Here is a 21,033-nt window from a genome sequence, read left to right as displayed (position 1 = left end):
TTTACTTGAAGCCAAAAAAAAAAAACTTGTTTGTTCTTTTGTCCGCCACTTGTCTACTACCAGAGAATTTGGGTTTGCTGTCAATATTCTTTATGGCTTTTAAGTTGAGAACCCTATAGCCTATATTACTATTATCACTTGCTATTATCACTTATTTTATTGACGTGGGCCCAAACCTTTTAACTGTGCTTTATGAGGCTTGCTGAAAATTTTGAATTTGGCTTCACTTACGGCATCTAACAGATGTTAGGAGAGCATCATTTTTTATGATGTGCTGGCAGTTCCGCTGAGGTAAGTAACTTGTTATGTGCTGGCGTGCTTTTATTGGCTGGGACTACATAATAATTTTCCATTCTAGTCATGCGACAGTTGTTGGGCTGTTGTATTCTAGGAGAGACAAGTTAGAGAAAGTCTACACTGGTTACAAAGTTTAGTAAACCAAGAGCTTGAATCTCTTTAAAGAGAACGAGTGTCGTGCTTCAATCCAAACAGTATTGTGTAATTTTTTTTATATTCAAAATAATAATATTCAGAGGTATTATTCAATTTCTATTTGTGTTATTTCCATTATTATGGTGTTTGCACCAACAAAATGTGCGCACTCTTAACCTCTTACCATTATCTCAACAATATATCTAACATTATTTACTTAGCCTTTACTAATCCCAACAATTCATCTTCAAGCTTCAGCCCCTTAAAGCATTCACATTGGTGTTGTTAAATCACTAAAAATTTTATTTTAGCACCTCAAATAACAAAAATCTGTCTTATCTAAAAAAATTTGTCAATCTGCTACAGTAAACTGCTACTAATAGTAGATACTATAGCATATTGCTAAAACTTAAAATAATTTTTTTATTCAACTGTTCAACCTCTCTCTCTTTTATTTTAATAAAACAATAATCTCTCCTTTCTTCGCTCTTGAATCTGTTTCTTTCATTTGATGATTTGAGTTGAGTTGTGTCGTGACCATGCTGATCTTAATTTGGGGGGGGGGGGGGTGGAACTCACGAGTCAAGGGATATATAGACCATGAGTGACTTGTTCGACTTGGATGACTTAGTCAAATTGGCCCATAGATAAATCAATCCAAATGAGGACATGACTAGGTGTGGGGATTGGAAAAGGAGGAAGTCAAGAGTGAATTTGAGTCATTTGTTGTGGTTGACTAGTTGTTGTGGCTAGTGGTTTTAGTGGTTGGTTGTGCGATTGGTGATTTGCTTGTATGATTGGTGTGTGTGGGTATTCTATGGTAGTGGGTATGGATGTTTGGCAATAAGAATCGTTGTTTAGTTATGGGAATGGGTGTTCCATGGTTATGGGTATGGTGTTTGTGGGGGTTCTTTTTTTAATCAGTTGAAATTATTTATATTATTTGAATGGGTTTGTACGTTAAAATAGAAAATTAAATGTAAAGTGTACTGTTAATTGATATATTAAAATAGATCAAATAGCTTTTGAAAATACTAAATACTAAAATTTTTTTAGTATACCAAATATAAATGCTCTTAAACTTTTCTTTCATTGTATACAATTTAGTCCTTGATAATGCCGGAAATCACTAATAAGTTACACGATCCTTGCGTGCTCGAAATGACACTTGCTCAACATAGAAAAAAGAGAAGACCTTATAGAGAGCACCGGTGTGGTACCGGCCAAATACCCTCCGAAGGTCAAGTTAGAGAACTTTCACAACTCTAGAATGCTAGAGCTAGGGTAAAATTATGCGTACCTTGGTTTGTAAGGGTTTTGGGGTTTTTATAGTAGCATAGGGTTGACACTAGTTCCTTGGCTAAGAAGATATTTCTTTGTGGGAGAGATTCTTTTAAATTCGCGTATTTTGTAGAATCCTTTCTTTATAGGAGTCTTCTTGATTAAGGTCTATTGTGGGGTGCAAGGTATATTCATACGTGGAGCCCAAGTAAAAGACATGCTGGACTATTAAGAATTCCTTTCACCCCCGTTAGCTTCATCCCATCAATTACTTATTCCGTCTATGCTTTCTGGTCGTCTCGTCCATGCATAGATAATCTTGAAGTGCACTCGTCAGCCTTAAGATGGACTGTCAGCTTTGTGGAGTCATTTATGGGTGCATTAAAGTCATTAGATACAACAAGTCTGTCCCCTTTGCTTAGACTTCTAGAATTACCCTTATTAGTTGCCCTCTACTTTATAATCTCGTCTGTTCTAGGTAACGGGTTGTGAAGTTTGACTTGTAGCTCTTTTTATTATATATATATATATACATTTTTTGAGAAACAAGACATTTATTGATTGATTTCTCAAGCAGCCATTAATAAATGCTTGAACACGTGGTTGAAGCGGATTAGCCCCGTTTCTGAACGAGGGTGTCGCTTCATCTTCTGTGCGTCATTCATCCTATATATATCTCACTTCCTTCCTCATTTCTCCTATTTCATCGTTGTTGATCTTTAGAGAGAGAGTTAGTCACTTTGAGAACTTTGCTTCCGTCATCTTGTTGACCTTGTTGCTTTTGTTACCATTCTTTTCTTAGGCCGTCATCTCTCAAGGAACCATCTACTTGGTTAGTCATCTTTTCTCTTATTTCCTTTTGTCTTTCATCTTTGTTTTCCTAGTTAATCGTTTAATTCTTTTAGAGAGGCCATCAACTTAGGTTAGAATACCTCCGTTGCTTGTAGGTAGATAGATGTCTAGAGAAGTGATGAGTGAGCAGTCGTCAGTACGTGAAGGAGCGGGTTATGATGGGGTCTTCCAATTAGGTTATGAGCCCGAGGAGGGCCTTTCCTGGTCGTCAGAGAGGGAAGCGTCAGCCCACTCTCTTGACGAGGAAGTGGAAAGTTGTGATGTAGAAGAAGGTGAAGAAGAGGAGGTAGATGAGGGTGAGGATGAAGGTGATGAGGGAGGAGAGAAGGGAGAGGATGACAGGAATGAGGGTGAGGTTGACGAGAGAACCCTCGAAGGCGAAAGCTCAAGAAGCCCTAGAGATGGGCACACCCATCCATTTATCCTCCCCAAAATGTGGACCATCAATGACTTTAAACCAACGATGGCGGCCAACATCTTCAAGAATTTAAGGGATTGTTACCAAATCCCTAATCACATCCCAATCTGTCTCCTTGGAAAATTCGAGAAGTGCTACTCGAGGAAGACTGTGGATGTTGGCATCTATGATGCCATGTTTGCAGCAGGACTAAGATTGCCACTGATAGCATTACACCGTCAGTTGGCTAATTTTCTTGGATTATCCGTCAGCCAGATTGCTCCAAATGCTTGGAGGATCTTTATAGAAGCTGAGATTTTGTGGGGTCGTCTAAGTGGTGGGAACCGTTAGCTTTCATTGGACGAGTTCTTTTACTGCTACCGACCCCAACACATCGTCTCATCCCAAGGAATATACCACTTCGCTGCATGGAAGAAAGTGTTAAGGTTGATGTCCGACATGCCCGACTCTAACAAGAATTAGAAGGGTAGATACTTCTTCGTTCAGAGGATGGATTGAGAATGCCGTCCAGAAGAGTGGGCTACAATGCCCATGGTTTTGACAATACTTGGGGTATTGTCATGGATTCAGGTTTAGCACCGTCAGTTTTTACTTTAACTTTCCCATTCACTTGTTAAGTGTTTTAATGTTGTCGTTTTCTTTTTTCAGCTAGTGTTTGTCCGAACATAATAGAAGTGTAGGGACTTGATCACCCTTGACACACTGCACATGTATTATGGAGGTTCGGAGTTGATGCTTGCAGCTCGTAGGTTAAACACTTATTCTCGTCGGCATAAGTAACTTATTTTCTTTCATCATTTTTCTTTTTGTCGTCTTTTGGTCTAATACTCATCATTTGTTCTTTGCAAAAATGGAGGCAGCGAGGCAGAGGGTGTAGGTAAGGGTAGCTGTTACTTGAAGGAAAGAAGAAGAGAAGAAAACGAAAGGGGAGGTGGTGTCCTCGTTAGCCCCTAAGGTTGTCGGAAAGAGAGCTCCCAAGAGGAAGGCTGATGGGAAGGACGACCATCCTCCCAAGAAGGCGTCTGTTACCCCCAGGGATAAGCTCCCTAAGAAGTCGTTGCCTCTTAAGCCAAGCCACGGGGTAGGTAAGGGACTAATGACGACATCAGGCCCCGTCACTCAAGGACCGGATCGTCGTCTTCTCACTCACAAGGACTACGTCGTTGAGGTGATTGAGACAATCATCAAGGATAAGGATGTGGACCTTTGTGTTGAACAAACAACGGAGGAGCTGAGGGCATTAGGCCTTTTTGACCTTACCCGGGTATGTTTATTCCTTTCTTCCTTTCCTTACTTTTTGTTGTTCTGTTTTGTAGGCGTTGGTCCGTATGAAGGCATTACAGGATAGGGGCGTCACCAAATAAGGGGTGATTACTCGTTTACATAAGTGGGTTAAGAACCTGACCAATGAGCAAGAGCAGAACAAGGGTGCCTTTCGTACTCTCAATCAGGAGGTGAAGGAGCTAAGGGAAAAGCTGAAGGAGGAGGGTCGTTAGAAGAAGAAGGAGCAAAAAGCTAAAGTGGCGGTAGAGAAAGAGCTGACGACCCTTCTTGAGTAGGTGGAAACAGTCAGGGTTGACGCTGTGAAGGAATTTAAGACTTCACAGCCATTCATTGATTCCTGCGTCGTCTACTATGGTGGTGGGTTTGAGGATTGCCTTAAATAGATCCAGTCCATCTACCCTAACTTGGATTTATCCAAGGTCACTATGGATGATCCCTTGTCATCAACACCTGCTGATGACACTATCTTTGATAAAACCAACGACTCCACAGAATCGAAGCCTGATCCAAAGTTGATAGTGTCATCCTTGCTCAACCTGCTACGGACCCTTCCGTCACCCCTTTCATCCCGTCCACTGAGCCTGTAAATGTTGAGAACCTTTTTACTCAAGACGTTCAAAACAAAAATGACGAGAACCCTCAGGACGCCCCGACCGTTTTGACTTAGCTTTTTACTTTTTGAATAATTTTATTGTATATTTAGTCTAATTTTCAGACAGTGTTTAAATGCCCTTTTGTTTTTTGGGCCCTTTTTTGTAAAGACTTTATTTTATGTATGGCATACTTTTTGCATCTGTCACTTTTTGGGCTTGTGTTGATCTTTTATGTATTGATATGCAGGGCAAAATGGCCCATTACCATTAATTTTGGAAATATTTTGCTGAGCAACACTGTTTCCGAACAATATAGCAATCTACCACTTTTTCTGGTACTCGAGCTTGGTGAGCTCGAGTACCATATTTTTTTAATCCACCTGGCCGCCTGGCATGGAAAGCTTAATTAAAAAAAATAGCTTGGTACCTGAGCTCATGAAGCTCGAGTACTGTTCTAGCCCGTTGTCCCACTGTTAACCACAAACCAAACCATCTGTTAGACTGTTACCCACACTTAAAACTTAAACTTTCTCAATCTGCCTCTCAATCTCGCTATCTCCCTCTCAATCTCAGCTATCACTTTCTCAATCTCCCTCTTAATCTCGCTATCACTTTTTCAATCTCGCTATCATCTTCCTCACGGTCTCAATCTCCCTCTCAATCTCGCGCTCGCTCTCATTCTCAGTCTCCTTCTCGCTCGCTGTCTCCCTCTCAGTCTCGGTCTCCCTCTCAGTCTCGCGCTCGCTCTCACTCTCACTGTCGGTCTGCATCTTCAGTTTGGATTCACCAGCTATGTCTCCTTATCTCAATATTTGTTTGAGCATTGGGTATTTGTGGGTATTTGTGGGTATATGTGGGTCTTTGTGGGTATTTGTAGAGGAGATGCTGTAAATGTTATTTTGTAGTTACAGAACCATTCTCCGGAGCCAGATTGGAGCATTGGGTATACTTGATCGTAGATTTTTGGTTTCAAAATTATGAGCTATATTGATCAGTAAGCCAACTTATATTGATCTTCACCCTGACTAGGAAGTGACCTATGTGTGATTTGTGTTAATTTTCACTTGATTTTAGTAGTGTTTAAATTTAAAAATGCATATAGTTTTACAGACTGGGATTGGGTCCAGTGCTCTAGTGCATTGGATCCAAGCTTTGACTCTAGTTTTACTAAGATTCTAATGATGCTAATGATGTAAGATAACACTTTTATTTATTTTTTTTTGGAAGCAGACACGTGAATTGTGATTTGTGAGGTAGGGCCATATTTGTCTCTTAAGTCATAACCATGTACTGGAGCTGAAATGCTGAACTCTGGATTACCAACTTAGTAAGCTCAAACAAGAAGAGTTGTTCAATTCGTATTTGGAAACTCTCTAACCTAGAGAATGGTGTTGAAAAGTAATTCAATTGTTAGTATAAGATTCTATAAAATATAAAATTTTTATTTGACATATATTAGAGCAGTTCGTCCCTATATAACATAAATGTTTTGTTCATGCTGTCTCATAAAACGCTATGAGTGATATCGAAACAGTGAGAATAATACTTTAGGAGTTTGTTGCAAATTAACAAAATTTGACATGGTTCTGCCCCATTCTAATTTCCTGGTAGGGCTGATTATATGCGATGGAAGGAATGGAAATATTCTTTACTTGTCTCAAATGTTATAGAGAGATGAGGAATGTTTCTATTTGATTAAATTGCACTTTGTTTCTTAAAGTACGTGGTCATTTTGTTTTGTCTCTAAAGCTTAAAGTTTAAACATTTAGATTTTGGATCCGAAAAGTATAATACGCTTTGATATGCGTCCCTTTGTCAATACCCGTTGTTGGGGCCGTTGTTAAATTCCTACTAAGCTGAAAACAATGTAGTTTTGACATACAGTATTAAACTACATCCTGTAAACTATGCTATTTTGAGCACATAAAAATTATATTAATTTTTTTTTCTAGTAAATTACTATTTTTTTGGTTTTTATTTTTATTTATTAAAATTTTCTCTCTATACCCATCGAATCCATACCCATCCATCCACAATTATTGCCACCAGTCAAGTCTTGAAGAAACCCATCATAGCAGCCTTGAATCCCATCAAAACATCTCTATAATCAGCTTTCAAGACTCTTAACAAAGAGAATGATCATTGCATTATGTATAAGCAAGTTTGTTAGGTTTCTTTTTCTTGAAAACGAGTCCTCTATTTATACTTGAGGCCCTTGGCAGTTAGGTGAGAGACCGACAATTGTTCATTTCACGTGTTTCTCTTCTTGGGCTTAAATGACAATTGCCATGGAGTTAAATGTTGTTTGTAATGGTTTCTGTTGGGGTTAAAATAATTCTTTGTGGGATGAAATAGAGGCACAGTAAGAAACGCACAACTGAAAAGGTGTAGGTGATGTGGTGCCCCCAGTAAAAATAATTGAAAACTAGGAGTAATGCTAGGATGTTGACAAGTGGAGTTAATCTAGTAATACTCGAATAGTTGAGGGCAGGGTGGAGCAATTCCCTCAACGTAGTTAAGGGCCTTGAGCAATTTTAGAAACACACATCTGCAAAAGCGACACATGGCATTGATGCAGTTAACTTTGGAATAATTGCCTCAAAGAAGTTGTAAGAGGTTTACTGAGAATAGTTGAAAATTTGGAAAGTGTCATTAACAATTAGCAAGGAAACACATGGAAGGCATAAACTGATAAATGATAATAACCGCTAAAATCTTAACTATTAATAGAGGCATATTCTACAGAAAATAACACCGCGAATACACTAAAAAATTTGTTGAGATCATTTGTACTTAGTTTTGTAGGAGATATTGTAGTTCTTAGGAGTAGTGAAGAATTTATGTTTGTAAGTGCTTTCCGTGAACTTTGTGATCAAGTTTAATTAAGTTAGATTCTTGTATCTAGTTGCTGTGCTTGCTTTCAATTAGTTTGGTTTTAGAATGATGACTAGTATATGGTTTATGTAGTTTACTTTGAATTGAATCAGTTTGAATTAGTTTGTTTACTTATATTTCACTTCAAGCCAATTTATTTCGAATTAGATTACTTCAAATCAATTGCATTGGAAATAACTTAGATATCGGTACTTAGTTTCTTAGAAATTGTAGTCATTCTAGTCTTTGTCTTTCATTGTTACTTGCATTACAACAAAGGTCCTCTTAAATGAGGTGTTTCCAAACCTCAAACTCTAATCCACAAAGTTAGATCTCATTTCATGCCAAAATTTTGTCCAAATGGCCAATTTAAGCTTCTGACTTTTGACAAAGACAAAAATATTAGGTATATAGTGTACCTATTTATGTACTAGAACGGAATATTCTGGTTAGAATGGAATGAAAGTCAAAATATTGCTGATAAATGCAAAACAAATAGATGGAAAAAAAATGGTGTTTAAAAAAAAAAAAAATCTTTTGACAAATGTGAACTAATTGAATGGACATGAAATATATTTTACTGTTTTCTCCACAAGTAATTAGTATTTTTTTTTAAATGCAAAGATTAAGGAAATAAAAAGGGATCTTCATGATACACATATATACACCATACAGGCAACATATCATACTATTTAGTGATTAATAGGAAATTAGGAATTATCTGTGTAATCTTATGCCATGTTTCAAAGTGTGAAACTATAGTTTTTACTTTTGGCTTTTCTTAACTGATGCATTAGGCACACATTAAATAGATTTCAAAGGGGTCATACCAACATTAGGAAATGGTAAAAGTTAATATTTATTATTAATTGGCAATATTTAGCAATAGTTTAGCAATATTTATTATAACCTAATATAGGCTTATTAAAGTAACACCTATATATAGAACAAATTCATGTGGCAGTGTTTTAAGATATATAGCCTCTAAACTCTTACACACAAATAGAATTCATTGTTGCACTTCTAATGTTTCACTTTTTTGCATTAAGCTTGAAAGTTGAAACATATCACATATGGAGGCTGTATTAGCATTAGCCTCTAGACTCTCATCCCTTTCTGAGTCTCCCTCTCACTTTCTCAAGTTTAATTCAAATTTTTTTATTGAAATCAATGAAGGCTGTATTAGATATATATTATTGCCATTTTCAGACAAATTTATTTATAATTAAAAATAAATAAATAAGACTGTCTTGCTGTTGTCTCCAAATGCCAGATATGGACCCACATGGAGCAGGACCCGCTATACAGACTTTGTTGATGAGGCAGGATGAGCATCGTTCAAGTTTGCTTTGGGATGTGCATTTGGAAGGCAAGGTATGCACTTGTTCAATATATGTAGTCGAAAGATTTTTGGAATTTAACTTTGAAGCGTAATTATTATGTGGTACTGTAATTATTATTAATACTACGCTGCTCTATTTGCAGGAAGTGCCAGGTGTATTGACTTGTCGTCACCGAGATAAAGGTCTGCTTGAAGGTAGGGTAGATGGGTTAGATCCACGAATTGTCGCTTATATCACTGATGCGGGGTTAGATGGGCTACTTCGGGTCCCAAATATGGACATTGACCATGCATTGATCACAGCGTTGGTGGAGAGATGGCGGCCGGAGACGCACTCATTTCACTTGCCCCACGGTGAGATGACCATCACACTACAAGATATGGAGGTTATAATGGGGGTACCTATAGATGGCTTGCCGTTGGTGGAATGTATACCCTCGACGGGCAGTTGGCGTGATGTCTGCCTTAGATTGCTAGGGTATATACCGCCAGATAGAGAACTTGGTCGTAAGAAGAACACTGGAGTGCTGGAAGGGGCGAGCATAAAAGCCAAATGGCTTGAGGATCGGTTTAGCAACCCTCTCTCGGTTGACGCCCCTGAGGCACTTGTGCAGAAGTATGCTCGTTTTTACATAGTGGAGTTGTTAAGTGGTACGCTATTTATGGACAAGTCTGGAGAACGGATCTCAATTAGGTATCTGCAATTTTTCGATCCAATCATCAACGGAAAGAAGTATAGTTGGGGTAGTGCAGCACTAAGTTGGCTCTATAGACACCTCTGTAAGGCATCAGAGAAGACAGCCAAGCAGATCGGCGGTGCACTGCTATTGGTGCAGTTGTAGGCGTGGGCGAGGTTTCCCCACATATGTCCTATGATGAGGCATCCACACCAGGCACTGCCTCCAGGTCCACTTGCTGTCAGGTAAGTAGCATCTTAGATAGTTACCGTTTTACATTTCCTCATTAACTTTGTTTGCATGAGAATTATGTAAGTAACTAATATGAAGGTAATGTCTGTGTTGTTTGCTAGATGGAAAGGGGCTAAGATAACAATTGAACATTCAGTGCACGTCCTACGTGCCTATCGTGTGTCGCTTACTTCGTTACGGCCAAATCAGGTATCATGTCTTACAAGTGGGAACCGCTTTGGCATGTAGTTTTTGTACTTACAATTCACTTTGGAATGAATAAACCTTTTTTATTTCAGAGTTACATGTATTGTTCACAATCGTTACACATTTTTTCTAATTATATTGTTAATATGGTTGTTTGCATCTGTTGAATCATTGTAGATTGTCTGGGAGCCGTACAGAAATTATTTGCGTTCTCTACACGCATATTGTACGGCAGGCCAACACATATGGAGGTCTATTGTGCCGCTCATACATTTTTGGGTGGTTGAAGGCCATCATCCTGAACGTGTTCTCCGACAGTTTGGGATGAAGTAAGGCATACCAGTCGATATTGATACTTCAATTGAACTGCACAAGATCACCCTCCAAGGCAAGCACCATGAAGATTGGGCCAAAGTACATGCCCCGCATTTTGCTAAATGGGCTGCGCATGCCAAAATTGCCGATGCACCGGCCTTTCATGGGGAGATGAGCTACAATGACGAGTATATGGTGTGGTTTCGTCCCCGCACTGTTCGCCATATTACAAAAGAGACTTTGTACTGGGACATTTTGGTAAATTTACAAAGACTGTTTCGTTATAAATGTACCTTGCTTCGCATAGTTTAGTTCAACCTACTAACACTACTCTTGTATATTTGTGATAGGTTGAATCGCAGTTGAGCATTATAGCGAAGTGCGAACCAGGGTCTGAGATCTACACCGACTCTATTAATGCCTTGCAAGCTATTGAAGAGATTGGTCGGTTGACCTTGGACCATGCACGTGATGTGGGCAACACAAGTGAACCGGTTGTACAGCGTGGTCGGCAAGCAGGTGGACGTCAAGGGCATGGAGGCCGTCAATCTAGTCAACGTCATTCATCTAGTCGGCCTCTCACATCTGGTTAGCGTCACACACCCGTGCCCACATCTAGTCGACGTCCCACATCTGCTCAGCGTCCTACATCTGGTTTGCGTCACACACCCGTGCCCACATCTAGTCGGCGTCACACACCCATGCCCACATCTACTCGGCGCCACAGACCCGTGCATGACCACACCATGGAGGAAGCAAGTCAGACAACAGATGAGATGTGTTTGGACACTACTTATAACATAGGCTCCATGGCACACGATGATGCGGGTCCATCCCATACGTTTGCCCATGGAGACACATCTGGGTTCCCATCCATGAGGAGCGATGGTACTTGCCCACCCACATCCCCTAGTACATCTTCGTTGCCCACCACCCATACGTCTCCTCCACTGACTGGCAGCCCTGCCCCCGCAGTTGTAGATGGTAGAGATGAGATGAGGTTCATGCCCACTCCTGGGCGACCCACCCCTGTTGCTGTCCCCCTGAGTTTGTGCATACCGAGTTCATCCAGACATTGGGAATTGAGTCTAAATTGTGAGGGGGCAGGACTTGTTATTAGTAATTGGGAATTGAGTTTAGAAAGTTTGTTACTGGATAAGCTTCCTTAGAAAGGTGAATTCCCAGAAATTATTTGCTCTATAGTTTCACAATTGTTCTATGGTTTGGGAATAGAAGTATTTAAACAATTAGGGGTGGAGATGATATCTTAGAAACTGGCTGGCGGTACAAGAAAGAAGCTGCATTTACGCAGCTTCTGTCCCTTCAGACATGGAAAAGAATCAATTCAACCTGAACACTCACTGATTGGAGGACCTGGCTTCTCAAGGGTAGTATATTGCAACAATACAGAAAGCCAAAAGGTCCTAACTTATGGCAACAATTATCTCAGAAGTACAAAGGTTAGTGTCTTGCACTTAGATCCTCTTGGTTTTACATTTTCTGCTGTATTAGCTGATTTTCAGCCTTGATTTATTAAAGTTCCTGGTCTCTTTCTCAAGAAAAAAAAATATGTGCCTTGGGGGCAGACATATCACTTCAACCACACTAGGATGGTAGATACATTTTTTGAATTTAGCCAATGGAATAATAATTGGATTTATGTAGCTGGTCGTAGTTAGTCAGGATCAAGTGTTTTTTTTTTTTTTTTTTTTTTTTTTTAGTGTAGTTGATATTGTGAATTTGTGCTATATTTTTTATTTATCTCTTAATTTCATTTTGCATGTGATATCTTCTTCCATCCTAATGTGAAATTAAGTTTGTCTGTCCTAATGTTAAAATGTGCTGTGCTTTTTGTTGTCTGGTTTTCTGCCCTGTCTATGCTTTAGATATGATTCCTATTTTTTTTCTCCTTAAACTCTCCGAAGCTGTCAAAGAAGGTGTACGACAAGCTGGGTTGGTACCGTTCAGGTTCAACACCATTGGTGTCACTGATGGTATCTCCATGGGGACCAGAGGCATGTCGTTTAGCCTTCAATCCAGAGACCTCATTGCTGATAGTATTGAGACTGTGATGAATGCACAGTGGTACGATGCCAATATCTCCATTCCTGGTTGTGACAAGAACGTGAGTTTCAAGCTTCACTAATCGCATTTCTTCTAACATTATTGCATTATTAAGTTAAAATTCAATTTTGTCCTTTAACTTTTATTTCAAATTGTCAAATTTAGTTCAATTTTTATTTTTGTCTCTTAGCAAATAATGCGGTTTTAACATTTTTTTATTATTAATATTTTGACTGAAACATTCACCAGGCATGTCATTTAATATATCTTTTTGTTTGATGATTATTATTCTAAAAGAAAAAAAATTTAACTCTTGTAGGGAGGGACCGTAACTCTTGTAGCCGTGGTTGACTGGGTGTATATGTGTGATATACATGTCCGTGCTTAGGAAGGTGCCTTTGTAATGCATGACATATGCTGCTCCATTATCAAAAGCTTCTTTGGAAATCTAGAACTTAATAATTAAATATTGATGGCTTAAGTAGCTTTATGCACTATTTGATTGGATTTTGAGGTCATTTAATTAATTTGTTAAATACCTATATCCATTTGTACTATGTGATTGTGCGTATATGTATAGCCATAGCTTATGAAAAATAAATATAACATGTGACATGTAAAGGCTGTAACTCGTTCTTTGTTATCCAAATAATGCAACCTTTTCATTTCTCATCTTAATTTCTATAGTGCTATGGAGAATATGTAAGTGGATCCATGACTGAAGAGCAGAGGAAGAATGTAATCCGTAACTCCTGCCCTGGGGCAGGTGCTTGCGGTGGTATGTATACAGCCAATACCATGGCCTCTACTATTGAAGCTATGGGGATGTCTATTCCTTACAGGTGGAAATTTGTCTCTGCTTGATCACTTGAACTGGCATCAGTTAGCATAGTTGTTCTTATCTTCTTATTTATTTATTTTCCCCTCAAAGCTCTTCGACACCTGCTGAAGATCCATTGAAGTTGGATGAATGCCGTTTAGCTGGAAAATACCTTTTGGAATTACTAAAAATGGACTTGAAACCACGAGATATTATCACTCCAAAATCCTTACGTAATGCAATGGTTATTGTCATGGCACTAGGTGGCTCTACAAATGCTGTTTTACACTTGATTGCTATTGCAAGGTGAGGAGAGTCTTTGGTACCAACTTTCCAGTGCTGGTATTGATTGCATGACATTGAAGTTTCTCATGGCAATATTCTTGGCAGGTCTGTTGGTCTGGACTTAACTCTTGATGATTTTCAGAAGGTCAGTGATGAGGTTCCATTTCTTGCAAATCTTAAGCCTAGTGAAAATATGTCATGGAGGATGTACACAAGGTTGGCTTTTCAAAAAATATCTTGTCTTGTGCTTTTAATTCACTGCTTCTATTAAAGATGGCAGAAGAGACTTCTTTTTTGGTTTTTTGTGAAGATAATTTTTTTTTTAATATACGGTTTGGTTTAATTAGTTTATCTATGTTTGGTTTAACGATTGTATTGATAGATTGGAGGAACACTTGGAGTCATTCGCTACCTTTTGGAGCTTGGATTTTTAGATGGGGATTGTCTGACTGGTACATATATTTGGGTTTTTGCAGTCATGAGAATATGTACTTTGTTATAGTGATCTTATTATTAACATAAAGTTATTTTCTTTTTCTAGTTACCGGGAAGACTCTGGCTGAAAATGCCGCAAGTTTCCCTCCCTTGGCCATTGGGCAGGTTTGATGGCTTTGATATTTTATTTATTTATGAGAGCTAATGATTGCAATGTCTTGTTGCTTTTACTATTGATAAATGAAATGTATTTGAATTTTGAAGAAAAACATTTTATGCTGTTATTCCTTTGCTTTTCTTTTTTATTTTATTTTATGCAGGATATAATAAGACCTGTGGAAAACCCCATAAAGAAAACAGGCCATATCCAAATATTATATGGAAATCTTGCACCAAATGGTTCCGTAGCAAAAATCACTGGAAAAGAGGGGCTTTATTTCTCTGGTATTATTTTATGTTCTACTTTTGGTCTGTTATTCTTGAAGTTGTATGTTATATAATTCAAGTTTACTGTTTGGTGTGCAAAAATATTTATTACAAAAATGCTCTCCAGGCCCTGCACTTATCTTTGAAGGAGAGGAATCTATGATCGTAGCTATCTCAAAGGATCCTTTGAGTTTTAAGGTATGTGTTCTAGTCAATATTGTTGTATAATGCTCAAATGGCACCTGATTCCCTTGCAAGAGCAAGGTGGAGGGTAAGATCGTGGCTTTAAGGTCCACGGGGTACACATATAACTTACCAATAAAAAAAGGTCAGAAACCAAAGTTACTTGATTGAATGCAAAGGTTTGGAGAAAACTGGGTCTCTGTTATACCTCATAGTTAACTTGGTTATGAAAATTTTTGCCCCTTTTATCAAAAGTAAAAGGAAAGAGGGGGGAAAAAAAACCTTCTTGTATACATGAGTTGCAACACCTATTGTATATTTTCAATGACATGATTTAATTAAAAAAACAAAGAAAAAGAAAGAAAAGACTTGGATTATTAGGCTTGTTTCTTAGTGAAAAAAGAGCATCATAGCTGAGCACTGTTCTCCCAGAAATATGATTCTCCCAGAAATATATCTCTCTCAGCTTGTTGGTACCTTAGAAGTCATACTTTGATGTTAGCTTGTGAATGCACTTGTTTTACTCTATTGATTTTTCAATCTAGTCTACTCATTATGAAACTTATTTTTTGGCTGTAGGTGCATGGATTATTGTGATGGAGTTACATCCTGGCTTCTCTCTATATCGTGGGTTATATGAGTTTTCACAAGCTTCCTTCACTGGAAACTCTTTGGGGACTCATGGGATGCGGTGGGGAGATTTGAGTAATAGCGTGAATGGGATGAAGGAGGTGTTGATCATCATGGTTGTTGAATGGTTGGTGGTGATTTTTGTTGCATATTACATAGATCAAGTCGTGTCATCAGGAAGTGGCAATTATAAGCGTAAATTATAAGCATATTACATAGATTTTTGGTGCTTTTGTGCCTAATTCGTTTATGGTTAATGATAATTATAAGCGTAAATTGATTGGTATAATGCCTTGGCAACATTGGCATGTAACTTTGTATAAACAAAAGAATAACCCTACGTAAGAGCAATGCAAGAGGTAGGGCTATCAAATTCATGGTTCCTTTTATTTTTGAAGGGTGGTTCATTTTATTTTTGAAGGGAGTTTCATTTTGTTCTTCTTCACCTTTAAATAAATAAACTCCCAAAATAAAAGCTAGACAAACACAAAAACTTAGTTTTTTTTTTTATCAGATATCTATATAAACCCAGACTCTTGCCTAGTTAATCTTGCTATCGTTTTTCATTAATTCTCAAATTACACACATATTCAACGTTTTTTATTAATTCTCAAATTCTCGTCAATACCAAAAAACTAAAAAAATAAAAAAAATTTACCCAAGGTACGAATCTGCCTGTTTTTTGAAATTAGGCAGATTGGTACCCGAGCCCAGGAAGCTCGGGTACCAATCTGCCTAATTTCAGAATGACCCAGGTAAGCCAGCGTAATTTTCAAATTAGGCAGATTGGTACCCGAGCCCATGAAACTCAGGTACCAATCTGCCTAACTTCAAGATTACGCTGGCCCAGTACCTGGGTGATCTTGAACTTAGGCAGATTGGTACTCGAGTTTCCTGGACTCGAGTACCAATTTGCATGACATCAAAATTACGCTGGGCCACTCCTAGGTCATTATGCAGACTAGTACCCGAGCCCAGGAAACTCGGGTACCAATCTGCCTACGCTGGCCCACTACCTGGGTGAAAAACAACCTTAACTTAAAGCTGAAACCTCGACTTTCCTCATTAGAGATCTTTCGTACATTATTCCAGCCTTTGAAGGAAATAATAAATTGACATAAATATCAATATTTGTTTCTCAGAAGAGATTAAATTAGATCAGGAGCTGGCTTAAAAGGCCTGATTTACGCTAGCCAATCCTGACCTGACACGTCAGCAAATAATAAAAAAACATTTTTTCCCTCCCTCTCTCCTCTTCCCATCTCCCTCACTTGTCCAGAAACATTGAAGGCTTGAAACAACGTTGAAGGAGCCACATAACACCCTCAGCAAACAAAACCAAGAACAACAACTGAATCATTTCTCTCCTTCAACAAAGCAAGCCTTGATTTTTCTTTCTCTCCAATGCCAATTAATATTCAAAAAAATTTATAAAAACCCACTTCACCAAAACAAGTTTTAAGCTTTCAAAAATGAGGTTTTTCCAAATCCATAGATCCGCAGACCCATCCATTAACAAAAAGCAAGAAACTTTCTTGCAAAGACCCATTTGCTCTTTCTGATTGGAACAAGAAAAACACACACCAGAACTATATCAGCAGTAAACAAATGCAAAAGCCTTAATTTTCCTAAAATGGGTTGAGGAAATAAAGGAAACCCACTTGAAAATTTTATAAAATTTGCAGGCTTTCAGAGGATTTTGCAAAACAGAGGGAGATATGAAGAAGTGGCTCCTTCAACGTCGTTTCATGCCTTCAATGTTTCTAAAAAAGTGAGGGAGATGGGAAGAGGAAAGGGACAGACAAAAAATATTTTTTTTATTATTTGCCGACGTGTCAGGTCAGGATTAGCTGGCGTAAAACACACATTTTACGCTAGCTCCTGACCCAATTTAATCTCTTCTCAGAATGACAACTAATGCCTACCCATTTTGAGAGAGAGAGAGGATTAATAATAATAAACATTAGTCATTAATTGATGAAATTAGATTAAATTCAACTATGAAACATTAAAATACAACGGAAAAGTTAATGGGTGCTTTAATAGTATTAGTTTAGAAAATATTTGTAAAAACTTTTTATTAGAAAAGAAAAAATATCTAATTTTTTAACAGTTTTTTTTATATTTCTCATGAAAGCGATATTAAAGTTTTCCTAATACTGTCAATTAACAAATATCCTAAGGGTATCCGTTAACCAAACCCATAATACAAAACAGTTTTATTATACTTTTTTTTTTTTTTGTGTCATTTCTCAAGCAACAAGTTTTTAAAATTTTTTTTAAAGTTTCCAGGAGTGGGCCAGCGTAATTTTCAAATTTGGCAGATTGTTACCCGAGCCCATGAAACTCGGGTACCAATCTGCCTAAATTGAAAATTACGCTGGCCCAGTAGCTGGGGGCATTTTGAAATTAGGCAGATTGGTACCCGAGTTTCCTAGGCTCGGGTACCACTCTGCCTAATTTCAAAAACTACAGGCCCACCAAACCCGTACCTTGGGTAAATTTTTTTTTTTTGGGTTGACGAGACTTTGAGAATTAATAAAAAATTTACTTGAATATGTACACATGTACAAAAAAAAAAAATTATAATTTCTTTGTACAAGTTTTAAAATTTTGAATTGTTATATGATAGTTCATTATGAGTATTAATTGTCATTGTGGGTAGCTATGACAATTTTATTTTGTTAAGTTTATCTAATATTTTTATTTTTATGCAGTTGTTATTATTTATTTGTCTTCATTTTTATAAAAATATTTAAACTGAATGGATAAGCTGAACTCATTGGTTTTGTATTAATTATTGACGCACACAACCACAATCATTCATACATAAATAACACATTACGTGTCTACTTAACCAATAAAATACTTGAACAATCACTGATTTTACAAATTTTTTTTCTTCAATTTTCCTGACTTTATAACAAAAAATTATTATAATATGGTAACAATAAACACACATGTAACAAACCTTCTTTATTTCGTAATTACTAAATCATATAAAGTTATATTATATTTAGGGTCATGTTAACGGATACCCTTAAAGCAATTGTTATATTTTCCATGAAAGTAGTGACAAAACATTTCTCTTATATTTATAAAGAATAATGCACACACATTATTATTTACACAAATAACATTATAACAAAAAATAATGCACACACTCAATATTACATACACTCATACACATATAATATAAAGAATAATGCTAGAGATACAAACTATTTTTCAAAATTTTTTACAAACTGCTGATGTGGTGAGTGATTATTAGTAAATGAAAAAATTGATATTAATAAATAAAAACCAATAAGAAGTTGACCATATTAACATTTTGTAAAAATTGTAAAATAGTTTGTGGTTGTAACATTACTCTAATATAAATTTATGACAGAGTGACACTTACAATCTACACACAATTATTCTATTTGTTACAATTGGAAATATTTGTTATAGGAAATAATTTTTTTCTTAATATTTCAGCCTTACAAAGCTCCTGCCCACTTGTCTGACGCCAACTACCAACTTAATGGTATAGAGTGAAGCCAGCCAACTACTACTAAGTTAATGGTATAGAGTGAAGCCAACTTCTAACTTAATGGTATAGAGTGAATGGTCTACGTTAACAACCACCCTCACCAGCTTACTTCTAGAATTTATGAGATGACTCTTGCACTTGCCAAGTCCATGTGAAGAGTCAGAATGCCCATGTGAAAGAATACTGAAGCAAAAGCTACTGTTGGGTCACCATCTGTGGATCTTAGTGTCAGTGTTTTTCCATTGAAGACAAACCATTTAACCTTTGGGTCCTGCCTGCTGTGTACATAGAGGTAATATAGTTAAATGTTTTGTTACATTGTGTTTACATGTGTGGTTCGTATGAGATTATTTTTGCATGACCACAATTCATGAGTTGAGTTTTTTGCAAGATACCATGTTCACATATACAACTGCTGATTTATATATATATATATATATATATATAAAACTTTTTTGTCAAAACAAATGGAGCACAACTATATTGTAACAAAATAAATTATAAAGAAACAATTGCAATTAGAAGTATATATATTTTTTTAAATAAAGAAAAAAAAAAACCAATTCATAATTACTAATAGTTGAAAGAGAGATAGTAAATCCATAAATTATTATATGCTTTAGAAGAATAATACATAAAGTTTAGACATGTACTTTGATTCGTTAAAATGAATGAAGAAAAAAAAAATCATCTATAAGTTTTTTATTTTATTTTGTGAAATGAAAAAATATTAAAAATATAGCAAATACTTGTAAAGTTGTGTATATATCTTACTGTCTGATTGCTTCTTAAAATATGCCCCATTCAGCATTTATTTCTCTATCCTTCTAGATATTTAAAATTTAAGTTTACAACAAAAATTCAGATTTTAAAATTGTAAAAAAATTATGAAATAATAGGATTTCATCATTCATTTATGGGTTAAGCTATTTATGAGATAAGCAAGAAAGGCAAGTGCTGTGAATAGTGGTATTGGTAAAAAAAATGAACGTATATACAATATCAAAATTGGTTTGGGGGGGCCACAATTAACATAAACCATATATCTGAATAACAAAAAACTCAAGAAGAAGAAAAAAATTCGTGTCATTGTCATTATATTTGCCTATGCTTTGAAGAATTCATTTCATATTTTATGTTTCTATGTATTTATTTATTTAGATGTAAAAGAATACTATGTCATTGTATATTGTTTATTCTATAATTTACAAGTTATCTAAATATTAAATAAAATACAGTTTTTTTTAACAATTTGCTGGCAGCCAAGTATTGTAATTAAATCTATTATAAATTATAGATATGTGGTTAAACGATTGAAAATTATGTATATCTCTATACACAAAGTTGAGGAGGTTGAGTTTGAATAGAAATTATTTTTATCATACGCCATATTTATTTAAGTGGTTATAGATGATGACAACTGTTATATTGTTAATTACAGGTCGTTGATGGATTTTCACTTTTTCTATTTGTACTACGACGGGGAGATGTATTATCATGAGTTGCATGGGTTGTCATACCAAGGCTTAAACCAAAAGCAAAAATATGTTAAGGTGAAACGTGGGATAGGGCTTACGAACTTGCAACGAAGAATATTGAAGGTGATGGGGTTAGACCACTCTAGGCATAACATTTCCATCGTGTATCGAGCACCTCAACGGGTTGTAGACACGCAGGTTTTCTACAATTCACTACAATTATCAAGTGGCACCGAAGTGAAGATGATGTGGGAAATGGTTGCACAAATGTTGGCTCGAGGATTCATTGCTTCAGATCTCTATATCACTGTTGAACCCGCCACAGCAGAGGCTAGAGAGGGTTTACAACATACTATTTTGGATGGAAGAGTAGATGAGCACATCGACTCAATACCAGAAAGATCTTATCAAGGGTGTGTAGAGAACACAGAAGATGGGTATGGTAGTGAATCGTGGCAGACATTTGCCCATGTGAACTCGATTGAGGAGGAGGAAGGGCCCCAGCAAGTGCATGAAGGAGAGCATTTAGCTAATGATGAGCTGCATAGGGGCACATCCGAAAATATAGATGATCACGGACTTGGTGATGATGCAACCCATATCGATGTTACTAGGGATGACTTCGAGGACCTCCTAGATACCATGGGTGAACATGAGGATGTTGATCATAT

General features: G+C 36.9%; 1 protein-coding gene and 1 pseudogene across 1 annotated transcript; both read left to right on the top strand.

Moving 5' to 3' along the window:
* The first annotated feature begins 8,916 nt into the window (after positions 1 to 8,916).
* On the top strand, positions 8,917 to 10,749 carry LOC115954027 (serine/threonine-protein phosphatase 7 long form homolog). Its single transcript, XM_031071880.1, has 4 exons — positions 8,917 to 9,108; positions 9,220 to 9,998; positions 10,107 to 10,210; positions 10,369 to 10,749. Exons 1-2 carry the CDS (start codon positions 9,001 to 9,003, stop codon positions 9,916 to 9,918), a joined length of 807 nt encoding a protein of 268 aa, XP_030927740.1. The 5' UTR covers positions 8,917 to 9,000; the 3' UTR covers positions 9,919 to 9,998; positions 10,107 to 10,210; positions 10,369 to 10,749.
* Positions 10,750 to 12,343: 1,594 nt separating this feature from the next.
* On the top strand, positions 12,344 to 14,303 carry LOC115951889 (annotated as a pseudogene).
* Positions 14,304 to 21,033: the final 6,730 nt, after the last annotated feature.

The sequence above is a fragment of the Quercus lobata genome, chromosome 7 (genome assembly GCF_001633185.2).
Source record: "Quercus lobata isolate SW786 chromosome 7, ValleyOak3.0 Primary Assembly, whole genome shotgun sequence".
NCBI lineage: Eukaryota > Viridiplantae > Streptophyta > Magnoliopsida > Fagales > Fagaceae > Quercus > Quercus lobata.
The sequence above is the reverse complement of the archived record's forward strand: the minus strand, read 5'-3'. Positions and strand labels throughout refer to the sequence as shown.